This window comes from Drosophila nasuta, chromosome 3 (assembly GCF_023558535.2).
Source record: "Drosophila nasuta strain 15112-1781.00 chromosome 3, ASM2355853v1, whole genome shotgun sequence".
Classification (NCBI taxonomy): domain Eukaryota; kingdom Metazoa; phylum Arthropoda; class Insecta; order Diptera; family Drosophilidae; genus Drosophila; species Drosophila nasuta.
The window spans coordinates 37,028,831-37,040,904 of record NC_083457.1 but is presented as its reverse complement, the minus strand read 5'-3'; the positions used below and the strand labels follow the sequence as shown (position 1 = coordinate 37,040,904).

Genomic DNA, 12,074 nt, shown 5'->3' with positions numbered 1-12,074 from the left:
GTTCAAAAGTATATTTATTTTGTAGAAAGTCCATTATTGTATGGGCGTTCATTATATTTTGCAATTATTTTATAGTGCATTTATGTGAAGCAGTATATTTTTAAAGTGTATGGTATATTTTAACGGTCAAGACGCGTCGCAAAGGTAACGGCGCCAAAATTGTATATTGTGAAATGATTCAAAGACGATTTGTTTGCATATATTTTGGAAAAAAATAATAACTGATGAAATTACGAGGCAGAGAAAAGGTATATTTATTTGATTTACAATTGCCACTCACTATAATGGAATTATCGACTCGTTACAATTCAGCTACCACAAAATACAACCCTGTGCACGCTCAAATCAACACTGTGTGTTGTCTCCATCCATTTTGTTTTAGTGAAAAAAGATTCTCAAAAGTAACAGACGCGCATTAACAAAATTCTCCATTTACAGTATAAATTAGTGAAACTAACATTTGGCTTACAACCAAACACAAGCAACGTAACTAAATTGCCCCCCCGAGAGTGCAGCAAACGACGCGCAATGGCACAAAACATCAGCCCTGAACAGAGTGGTGCTGGTGGCAGTAGCAAACACAGCGATGACTCGCTGCCTGTCAAAGACAATCATGCTGTGAGTAAAAGGTAAGGCGCCAAATTTTTATAAATGCCCCCTCTCTATTGATATGTATATGTACTCTAATGATTTGCATTATTTGCCCATAGACTGCACAAAGAACTCATGAACCTAATGATGGCCAACGAGAAGGGCATCTCAGCATTTCCGGATGGTGAAAACATCTTTAAATGGGTCGGCACTATTGCAGGCCCCATAAACACGGTGTATGCGAGTCAAACGTATCGCTTGTCGCTCGACTTTCCCAACTCGTACCCGTATGCGGCGCCAGTGGTTAAATTCCTAACTCCATGTTTTCATCCCAACGTCGATCTGCAAGGCGCCATCTGTCTAGACATCTTGAAGGACAAGTGGTCAGCGTTGTACGATGTGCGCACCATATTGTTATCGATACAATCGCTACTCGGCGAACCGAATAACGAGAGTCCACTGAACGCGCAGGCCGCCATGATGTGGAATGATCAAAAGGAGTACAAAAAAATACCTAGACGCCTTCTATGAGAAGCACAAGGACACCTAAACCTAAACCTAGCAAGCAAAACTAACTACTACTACAACAACAACAACACCAAAACTGGCAGCGACCGTTTTATCCTCATTCTCTATGCTCATATTGCGGCGTATTTATTTACATTTCGTGGATGTCTGGTGCATGCAACACCAAGCACACCACTCTCAACACCACCATCACCACATCCTCTTATATTCCCCTAACTCACTTATATTTCTATATATTATATAGTTTATGCTAATTTTGGCTCATGCATTTTATTTCTTTCCCCTCAACTGTCATTTTTATAGATGCAATTCAATTTTTCAATTATTTTTACAACAAATTATTAAATTTATATAATGTAAAGTGGTATGTATGTAATTCTCAAATCTAAAATAACTAAAAAAAATACCGTCTGTTTCATTAAGCTTAAGGCAAAAGTTTTAGTTAATTGTTTTTTTTACAAATGATTTTCAAACTACGATTATTGTAAGGCGGGCTTGTGCCAAGACATCTGTTCTGTACTGATTTCGAGATAATAACAGATTATCTTGTTGCAAGCCCAAGCCCCAAGCATTATTATGTGAATGTTAGCTAATTTTATAGTAAACCTCCCCAAATCGATTCCCCCTTAAAAAACAAAACAACTGTCACTTTTCGTATATGTATTTACTTTAAAATCAGCCGACTTTCGAAAAGAAAATAACAAAAATATAAGAAAATTTTTTAGTATTTCAATGGATTGTACTTTTTACATTGTAACAAAGTTTCGTTAGTAAAGCAGAGTTATTGAAATCACATACTATATACAATATAAATAAAAGCGAAATAATTGATCAGTAAAATGTTCTTATCATAAATTTATCCCGCTTCATTTCATTTTGTTTCGCAGTTTCGCATGCTTCTTCATAGTGTGATTGCTCAGCGCAGCGCGAGATTCAAAGATGCGTCCACAACGACGACAACGCAAAGCTGGCTTATGACTATGACGTCGCTTTAGATGATCCTTCATATTCTGATTCGTATAGAAACGCTGTGTGCAATAGCTACACTCAAACTTTCGCTCGCCCTTGCTCTTGTGCACCCATTGATGACGTGTAAGGTGAGCTCGGCGACCATACGACTTTCCACACTTGTCACAAATGTGTGCAGCACTCGACTCCTCCTTGCGATGACCCCGCCGTATGTGATAGTTGAGACTGCGTGCCGCCGTGTAAACCTTGTTACAATTGGGTTCGAGGCAGGCATAAATCCTTGTGCTGTTCTGATGAACCTCGCGGAGATGAGCAGTCAGCAAATTGGCTCGTGCATATGTCTTTCCGCATTCATCAAAGGTGCACTTGTAGGGCTGTTCGCCGCGATGCTTCTGCATGTGCGCCTCGTACAAGGACATTTTGTAGAAGCCACGTCCGCAGATGTGACATTCCGTTTTGTTGCGTACGCCACGGGCTCGTTGGGAAGTGGGAATCCGCTCCTTACCCAACGTTTCCTTGGCGGTTTCATCTTCTACGATATAGACTTTTTCCTGCAAGTAAAAATTAGTGCATTACATTTAGGTGCGAGAAGGAGCGATTACCTAATGATGTACCACATAAATAATAATAAATTAACCAATCTAAGAATTAAACCAAGTTTAAGTAACAGGTGTAAGAAACACAAATTTTCTTAAAAAGGTAATCAATAAAACATAAATTTAAAGAGTTGATTTGTATTATATATTATGAACAATTTTATTGTTTTTAATAGGAGGATTTCATCATTCTAGTTTTGGCAACAGTGCGTATGATGGATATGATTAATCAAGTCTTTCAAGTCTCATAGCTAAGAATTAAGCAAAAATATTCCTCCCATAAACAATGATAACGGAGTTGGTATATTGCATAATTATATAGGTCAGGGACAATAGTAAAATACAACTACAAATTTCATTTGGCGTTTTATTGTGTGTGTATGCAAAGTTATTCACACACTTAATTGAATCCTGCTGCTGCACAATTGTATACAGATAGAAGCGCCATAAATGATTTATCAACACTGGTCATAAATGTGGTCGCGTTATCAATCCTTTTGAAAAGCGCGCGGCAAAAGCTTCCAAAGCTGCCATAAAAAAAAAACAAAACCATCCGTATCTATGTTTTGTATGTGTGTGTGCACATTTCCATAAAGTAAACATACATATGTGAGAGGTAGTATAAAAATATCAACAAATGTTCTCACGCCAATAAAGTGTTTAATGTCAAACATATACAAATATGTATGCATGTGAATGTTGTCTTCCGTATCGAATGTGCATACACACAAACATATATAGTTTACAGTTACAGTGAGCACATACAATCATAATTAGGCGATGCTAATCAAGAACATGCGATTAGATTGTGCCGAACTTGTACACACTCACACCCACACATGCACTTCCTAGCAACAAACACTTACGATTTCTTCGATAACCAGCGATGATTGAATCTGAGCAATTTCTTCCACATTCTTAGGGGACTCCAGCGACGTTTCAACAATAGTATTTTCCTGAATTTCCTCCACATCCTTGGCATTCACTTGTAGCATAATTTTGTCAAAGTTTCGCTGGGATTCCTCGCACATGCATTGGAAATCATGGAATTTTTGCACTAACTGATAACAGCACTCACAGATGCACTGCAGCACAACATTGCAGCTCAAGCTGCTGTCCAGCAGAGCCTGAGGGAATCCTTTCGCTCGGTTTCCCATGCAACCCAAGAACTTGACAGCTAAATCTTTTTCACGGCACAAATCATAGGACACATCTTGGCTGCCAAGCAGCACGAGGCAAGCACGACATAGTGACATTCTGCTCAAGGAATTACAGGCAGAGGTAGGTTCAATTATGTTTGTAGTTGTAGTTGTATCTGCAAGTGCGCGGCACGCGCTTGAATTTCGTTCTGATTTAAACATCGTTGGTTTTAGGCTGCATTCGCGCTAACCGGTCTGCTATAAATTGACTTCAATTACTCGCAATCACCGAAAACAATAACAAAAGCCCAACGTCGACCACCACGGCGACGACGACGACAGCGACAGCGACGCCCGTGCCCTCCGCTGCTTGGGCTTTCACTGCGCTGGATAATAAAAGCTTATTAGATGCTGCTCATGTCGCTGCTGCTGTCGTCGGCGCCGCTGCTGTCGATTGAAAAAAACTGTTATGTATCACAGGGCGATTCGGTGTGGTGATAAGCTTTTCGGTCCTAGCCTGCCAACACAGGGTGTCGCGTGTAACGGCTACAATTCAAACAGGTTGCCATTACTTTAAATTTATAAGTTCATTTAATTGGATTAAAGATTTTTATTTCCTTTCAAGTTGACTGGCAAGTTATTTAAATATTTATGAAAATATTTAAATGCATAGCGATCATTATTAAGATTTTAAAACTTGATTCTTTGTAAAAAGAAATTAATAAAGAACTACAATAAATTGAAGGAAAATTGATTTACTCGGCGTAAATTATAATTCCAAAATAAGCTCCAAGCACATATTAAATTTTTGTTTCTGTTCACCTGAATTGCTAATAAATTGATCAAATAAAAAAAAAATGGCAAGCTTTTACATTTTCATTTGTACTTACCTTAATGGCTTTTAAATTGATCGAGTAAATTAACAAATAAGAGATTTCAAGCTGTTATATTTATGTTTATTTAAAAATCGTACAAAGGTTATTAACATTTCAAGACCTCAAATTAAATCATGCTTTTTAATACACGAATATTTGTATTTAAAGTAAATAATTAAAACTTGTCATTTTTATATGTTTTATACACATATTTGATTAAACTTTTCTTTCCAAAACGTACAAAAATTTAAGATAAATGTTCAAATTAAATGAGTATGACAACTAACCGATAAATACTATATGACATAGGACATACAAAAGATTCCTAAATGTAGACATATGAAACTTAAACGCTATCTGTGGTCATGATGGAGCCAAGTGTGACAGACGTGGCCACCGAAGAAATGGTTTCCATGGAAACATTAAGCTTATGTTTGAAAGCCTGCAGAACATCCAGATGATAGATCTGCTGGACACCAGACTGCTGATCTATGGACAACGTATAAGCATTTGTGTCGCCACTCGAGGTCAGCAAGGTGGGCATATAATGAGGTAAGTACAAACGCTGCATGTCGGGAGCATCATTGCTGTCCGCATTGAGACCGCTGGCCAGCTGTTTGCTGTAGGAGCGCTGCAGACGCATCACCTGAACATGCTGATAATGCGAAACATAGAGAAAAGGTTCACGATACACGAAACCAGTTGGCGCATAGATCCAATTCAAGTCATAGGGACGTGAACGGCAGCCAAATTCATCCACAAACACGCCACATTCGGCAAAGCAGAGCAGGAATTCCTGTCGTGAGATGCGTACGGCAACAAAAGGTTGACACTTGATCGTGTGCTGCAGCGACTTGTCCGCCAGATCAATAAACTCCTCGGCCGCATAATTATCGAGATCGATTTCGTAAAACTTATCCGAACTGACAATAGCCGAATGGCGTGTATAGAAGATCGAGGTCACGGGCGTGGCAGTGTCCAAAGCACGCACAGGCTTGAATTTGTGCAGCTTCAGATCATATTTGAGTATGACAATGCGCGAGGAAGTCGCTGCAATGGCCACCGAATCCAGAGCGTTCTCGGTTTCATTGGAGATCTGCACAAGTTTCCACTTTTCGCTGGCCGTGCGATTGGCAAAAGGCAGCTCAATTACCGACGTCTCCAGCGATGGTTTTTGGCAAGGAATAGCGCTCTGACAACGTGTCTCCAGCTGTCGATAGTCGCATTGGTAGAGCTTCTCGCCACTGGCGCCCACCATAATTGCCTTAGCCAGGCGTGTGGAGATGGACACATAACTGACGCTCTCAATGCCAGCAATATGCAGCAAACGCTGGGTTTCCACGTTGTAGGCAAACAAACCATTGTTGCAACCAAACAGCAAGATCTTTTGTTCCACAATTTCATAGGCGCAATTGATCTCAATGGTTTCCCCCGACTGCTGCACTGCACCATTGTACACCAATGCGCCCAAGTAGTCGTCATTTGAGCTCTTTTCACTCTCAGTGGTGTCGCTGCTCAGCGCTTGCAGTTCTTCGCAACTATTGACGATCGAAGGCGCCGTCGGAGTCACCTTGCTGCCGCATGACTCGCTGACATTAGAGCGACATTTACGATGTGCAACCTCCTTGCATTCCTTGCAACGCCAATAAGGTGAGCCCACAATAATCAACTGCTCACAGGCCAGACAACTCATCTTGTCCAGCTTCGACTCGTGCAGCGCCAACTCAAAGCGATGATGTGTTGGCTGTGCTTGCTGCTGCTTCTGCGGTGACTTGGATTTGCTTTTGACTTCCACTTGACTTACGGCACGTTTCAGTTGCGTCTGTTCTTTCTCTTTGAGTGGCGAACGCGGCACGACAGCGATGCTGGCAGGACGCGACTTCTTGTCCTCGCTGTGCCCATTTGATTTGCTTGGCGATCGCAGCAAAGCTGTACCTAAAATACAGAGTTAAATTTTACAATTGTTCGTTTATTTTATGCCGTCTGCTGCTAACCATTCAACTGGTCGAGTTGCTCCTGCAACGTCTTCGAGTGCTTCTGCTCGCGACGCAGCTCCTCCTTGAGCGCGCGATATAGAATCGAGGACTCCACATCATTGGGCGAGATGTTCTCCTTGGCATTGCTGCTGGAGCCAAAAATTTTATCGGCCAGCGTTTTTTTCTTCTTGGCAGATAAGTCTTCAACTTTGAGCTGCAATGGAATAGTTAATATATTATTTAATTAGCTAAGAGCAACTGCAGTGATTAATATTCATAGTTAACTTAAGTATTCGACACTTGTTTAATGCAGGTTTACTTTAACTAGTAAAAACAGATGCAGAGAAATGTTAACTCATTCAATATTAACATCTGTTTTTTGTCTTAAAGTTGTAATTTTGGAAGTCGTTCAAAAGTGTCGGATTTTAAAAAGGAAAAAATTAATATTGGTACAACTTAAACTCAAAAAGAATTCGACTAATTTTACCTGCAAGTAGTCAATCAATTTCTTGTGCTGAGCCAACGTTGCCATTGACTTGATGTCGCGCTGCACAAAGTATTGCTCCTTCTCCTGCAGAGTGTTCTGCAGCTCATCGATCTCGCTGTGCAGCCCAGTTTGTACCTCTTGCAGCTGCTGTAATTCCTGCTGCAGATGGCACACCTCATCTCTGCTGTGGAATAGGTCACTCAAAATGCGCGCATTCTCCTCCTTGAGCTGATAGAGTTCACGCTCGTACTCTGAGTTCTGAGTCTGACAATTGGCGCTTTGTGTTTCCAGCTGATCTGTGCGCTCCTGAGCACCGAACAAAGCATTCGTCTGCTCCACCAGCTGTCCTTGCTGGGCAATCAGTTTCTTTTGCAACTGCTGCAAATTCTGCTTAAGCTCGTCCAGCTCTACGCTGAGAACTTGAGCACGCTGCTCGGCCAGACGTTTGCCCGACTCTTGCACTGCGAGTTCCTTGCGCACTTCGCTCAACTGTTCGTTGCGTTCACGTAACTTGTCGTGGCAGGCTTCCAGTTGGGTTTGCTGCTTCTTGTTGCGCTGTTGCTCCGTCTCCAGCATGGCCTCCACTTCGGTCAACTGATTGTCCGTAATGCTGCATGCGTATTTCAAACGTTGAAAGTTGTCCGTCAACTGCTTAATCTCCGCTTGCAATGCCTGGCTGCCTTCGCCCACCACAACGCCACGTTCACGCTCCTCTTGCAGCTCCCGTTGCAGTCGCTTCTGCTCTAGTCCTAAGCCATCGCAACGCAGCTGCGTTTGTTGCAATTTCTGGCGCAGTTCCGTGGCCTGCTGCTCGAGTTTGTGCACATTGGCCAAGTGCTCAATGATCTCCGATTTGCACTTCATGCGCTCCTGCTCGGCCTTTTCCCACATACGATGTTCCTTGAGAACATCGCGCTTACTTGCTGCCAACTCGCCTTTCAGCTCCTCGATGCGAGCATCGCGTTGTCGGAATTCGTCCTGGGAGGATTTGAGCGCGCGCTGCGCCTCGTCGCGTTCGTTTTGGGCTTTCTTGACGCGATCCTCGGTCAGCTCCATGCGACGCGCAAGCAATTTCTTCTCAGCGAATGCTTCCTCCAATTGCTTCTCTACTTTCCATAATGAGAGATTCGCTGTGCGCGCTGCCTGACGCTCCACAATCATCTGCTCGCGCACTGCGGTCAGTTTATCCTCCAGTTTCTCATTCTGTCGTTCCAGCATGTCGCCCACAGCAGTATTGCCATGATGGGAACCTCCATGCGACTTCATTGGCGATAAACTCTGCTCGTTGAAACGCTCCAGCATTTGTTCCAGCTTGTTGACCAGCTCTTGAAGTTGATCGGCGCGTGTCTTTTGCACGCATTCACCTTCCTTGGCCACAGCGAGATCGGCACGCAGTTGATCCTCTATGGCATGAAGTTCGGTTAACGAACCTGGCGCTGTTTCATATGGAGATGTTTGAGATGCTAGCGACGATTCTGCCAAATTGCAGCGACACTCTGCGAGCTGTAATATAAAATTATATAATTATAAACTAGAGATGTACTCCAACCAAAAAAGAGAGAGAGATTCTAAAGTAATCTAAAAGAAAACAGTAATTTTTAGTTAAAATTATAATATTATTAATTATTTGAACACAACTCCAAAAAACCATTTAGCATATTATTAATTATTTTAACACAACTCCAAAAAACCATTTAGCATACGATTTTTATCTAGACCAAGATAGCAAACACAATTTTTAAAGTGTCACTCTTAATTCGAATTTTATCGATGTAACACAAATTTTGCGCCTTGAAAATTTAGCTCGATAGATAAGACAATGGTAAAACTTCTTTATCTTCTACAAGTCAAATTTATAAAAAATAATTAAATATATTTTCCTACCTGCAGTTCCCGCTCCAAGCGCACACATTCGGTTTGCATCTCTTGAGCTTCCTTTTTGGCATTATTAAGCTGAGTTTCCAGCAAAGATTTGCCAGCACGCAACTCGTTATTCGCCGAAATTTCGCTGTTGAGGCGCTGCAGCAACTCCTCAATGCTGCGCTCCGAGGCGTGTTTGGCTTCCTGCGTTGACTTGCTCGAGCTTATGGATTCATCTAACTCTGTGCGTATGTCCTGCAGCTCCAGAGTCATGCGTCGATGCGTGTCCTGCGAATCTCGCAGCTTGTGGCGCAGTTCCGTCATCTTGTTCTCATAGGTATCCCTCAAATGATTGACCTGTTGCTCGTTATTCTTCTCGGCTTTGTTGTTCTGCTCCTTTAGTTGCTTTAGCATCTCCTTGTAATTGTCCAACTTGTCTGTCAGATGCTTGCATTCATCGCTCTTCGCATGAAACTCCAGTTCACGCGCTTCCAGTTTCTGTGTAGTACTTGCGAGCTCCTGTTTCTTCTCTGCCAACTGTTTCTCATAGCGCTGCTCGGAGGCAATCTTTGCTTCCTCATATTTCTGTCGATTCAAGCGCAACAAGTCTGTGATTGTGGCTTCCTTTTTCGACCACATCTCCTCGTCAATCTTGGCCGAACTCTGCAGCGTCTTGATTTGAGTCTTGCAAGTGCTTAGCTCCATGGTTTTTTTCCTTGATAATCTGCTGCAATTTCTTGATTTCAGCTTTGGCCTCTAGAACAACCTGCGATTTGCCGTCTGTCTTTTTAAGAGCCTGCTGTGCTCTAAGCAAATCTTGTTTGAGCACTAGAATTTCAGTTTCATGTGATTTTAATTTCGTTTGCAAGTTCCTCAGTTTTTCCTGTAGCTTTGCGTTGCGTGACGATTCCGAATCATCGCCTGAAATGGCGTCATTTTCCATATGCACAAAGCTGTAGCCAATGAAAGGTAAATCTTTGCCACTAAAATCATTCGATTTCATATTCGAAGTCAGCGATTTTTTTCGTTTGCTGCTCTCTGCGTGCCTTATGCCGAATGCCATCCTCAAAGTTGGAGATGTCGTCATCCGACTTAATAGTGGGTATAATTGGCGGCACCTGGGAGCGAACTGTGCTCCACTGTATTGTTTCAAAGAAGGGATGCTTTACAATCTGTTCATACGACAGACGATTCGTTGGATTTGTGACCAGCGAACATATGAGACTCTTGAGATTGCTAGAGATTTTTAAATCGCTGGGAAAGTTAATAATCTCCTTAAGGCGACTCTCCTCGCAATGCGAGAGTATCTTAGAGTACGTCTCATGGACATTGTCTTCATGGAAGGGCGTTATCTCGCAGATGAGCTCGTAACCAATGATGCCCATGGACCAATAATCGCAGCTCACCTGCTCAAGAAATCACAAAATTGAATAAGAATCTTGTCTACACATTGTTCACACCATAAAATCATACAATTAAACTCACGTCATGCATGGATTTGGAGAGCTTATATGTAGATATGGTCTGCAAGAGCTCAGGAGCAATATAATCTGGTGTGCCGACAGGCGAAAGACTGAGCACATGACCATCGCGATCTAAGGCAGCGGCATTGCCAAAGTCCGCCAGCTTTATGTGACCAAAGCGATCGATGAGAATATTCTCGGGCTTAATGTCGCGATGCACAAAGCCCATGTTGTGAAGTGTGTGCAGAGCCAAGGTCAGCTCGGCTAGATAGAAACGCACCAGATCCTCATCAAAGGGGCCATGGCGTGACATTAAGCTGAGTAGATCCCCACCAGGTAAATACTCCATGATTAAATACAAGTTGTCATTGTCCTGCAAGCGGTATATCAAGGTAAATATATATATTTAAATGGAGAATATAAGAGAAACTCACCTGAAAGGCGTACTGTAAATTGGTAAGCCACTCAGAGTTACGACGAGACATAATATCGCGCTCCACTTGTGATGTGGTTACCATGGATTTTTTTATCTTTTTCATGGCATAAACATCCGAGGTTTGACGTTCCACAACCAAATGCACATTGCCAAAATATCCTTTGCCGATCAATGCCTTGATCACAAAATCATCGGCATTCACCCGTAACTGACGCGTCTCCTCAACGATGGGACGAACTACAATAACAATAGTAATAATAACAAACAATGCTGGAATCCGATTTCTAACTTACACTTGGTCACAAATTCTGCAATGTTGCGATCGCGCTTTTTGAGCGTCTCCTTGTCACACTCATTGTACAGCAGACAGAAGGCATCGAGCAGTCCTTCCCTGCACACGGCCTCAGCGACAGCTGCACTTGTGGTGCTAATGGGCACAATGCTGCGTCTTGTGGCGCCCAATGGCTTTTGAATGGCGCCAACTCCTTTGCCGAGAATTAAATTATTGAGACGCGTTGTGCGCACACTAATTGGATCGCGTTGGGGCGGCATTTTATTGTTTATTTTGAACTTAATCGAAATTTAAACTGCATAAATTAAAACGTGTATTTTAATATTTCAAACACAAGGAAGCCATTGAGAAAAACACAAGCGACGCGCAGTTGAGAATTCAACGTTTTGAATGTTGTACGAGGTGACCGTATTGAAATTTCAAAATACATCACTTTAAGTCGGAAAATATACCGAAATATACCAGGTTGATGATTGTCTAGTTTGAATTGGTTTCGTCACTAGACAACAAATTTACCTAGAAATTATCACATTTTATTAAAAAGCAATTTCTGTACGAAGTTCCTCTGGGACCTATTGTTAATATTATTTTATGTATCTAGTCTAACGATTTATTTAAACTGTTTAAAAATGGTCACACTGTTAATGCAACATCAATATTGTCGCTGTTGTATTGTTTCATTGGGAGTCAAAATAAAGAAATACTTCTTATAATAACTGAAAGAAAATTGTTCATTTATTTAATATTTTGTGTATATCCAGTACAATTGGGATTTTATTAAAATAAATGCTACATTTTTGAAGCCATTTTTGTTTATGCAGCCCCACTTCAGTGCGTTGTGCAACACTATCGAAAGCAGCGA

The 12,074-nt window shown here is 41.8% G+C and overlaps 3 protein-coding genes across 4 annotated transcripts; 1 reads left to right on the top strand and 2 right to left on the bottom strand.

The window, feature by feature from the left end:
* The first annotated feature begins 18 nt into the window (after positions 1-18).
* On the top strand, positions 19-1,374 carry LOC132791045 (ubiquitin-conjugating enzyme E2 C). Of its 2 annotated transcripts, XM_060799826.1 has the most exons (3): positions 19-248; positions 439-629; positions 711-1,374. In XM_060799826.1, the coding sequence occupies exons 1-3, from the start codon at positions 225-227 to the stop codon at positions 1,120-1,122; spliced, it is 627 nt and encodes a 208-aa protein (XP_060655809.1). In that variant the 5' UTR covers positions 19-224; the 3' UTR covers positions 1,123-1,374. The 2 variants fall into 2 exon arrangements, with proteins under 2 accessions (XP_060655809.1, XP_060655810.1); XM_060799827.1 differs by lacking the exon at positions 19-248 and having other exon boundaries at positions 340-629.
* Positions 1,375-1,608: 234 nt separating this feature from the next.
* Positions 1,609-4,216, bottom strand: LOC132791044 (zinc finger protein 160). Its single transcript, XM_060799825.1, has 2 exons — positions 3,551-4,216; positions 1,609-2,639 (listed from the first exon to the last, which is right to left on the bottom strand). Exons 1-2 carry the CDS (start codon positions 4,043-4,045, stop codon positions 1,986-1,988), a joined length of 1,149 nt encoding a protein of 382 aa, XP_060655808.1. The 5' UTR covers positions 4,046-4,216; the 3' UTR covers positions 1,609-1,985.
* A 556-nt stretch (positions 4,217-4,772) lies between these two features.
* LOC132788899 (citron Rho-interacting kinase) lies at positions 4,773-11,611 on the bottom strand. Its single transcript, XM_060796564.1, is given in 9 exon segments — positions 4,773-6,633; positions 6,693-6,888; positions 7,162-8,664; positions 9,046-9,732; positions 9,734-10,046; positions 10,048-10,427; positions 10,507-10,857; positions 10,919-11,157; positions 11,214-11,611. Coding segments are annotated over 9 exon segments (5,517 nt in total). The 5' UTR covers positions 11,473-11,611; the 3' UTR covers positions 4,773-5,044.
* Between the last annotated feature and the right edge of the window lie 463 nt (positions 11,612-12,074).

Excerpts from the sequence above, each read along its gene's own strand:
- LOC132791045 (XM_060799826.1), top strand. The coding sequence starts at position 225 with ATGAAATTACGAGGCAGAGAAAAG. Across the intron at positions 249-438 it reads AATTACGAGGCAGAGAAAAG|TATAAATTAGTGAAACTAAC; the intron begins GTATATTTATTT and ends CTCCATTTACAG. Across the intron at positions 630-710 it reads AATCATGCTGTGAGTAAAAG|ACTGCACAAAGAACTCATGA; the intron begins GTAAGGCGCCAA and ends ATTTGCCCATAG.
- LOC132791044 (XM_060799825.1), bottom strand. The coding sequence starts at position 4,045 with ATGTTTAAATCAGAACGAAATTCAAGCGCGTGCCGCGCACTTGCAGAT. Across the intron at positions 2,640-3,550 it reads CGCTGGTTATCGAAGAAATC|GAAAAAGTCTATATCGTAGA; the intron begins GTAAGTGTTTGT and ends TTTTACTTGCAG.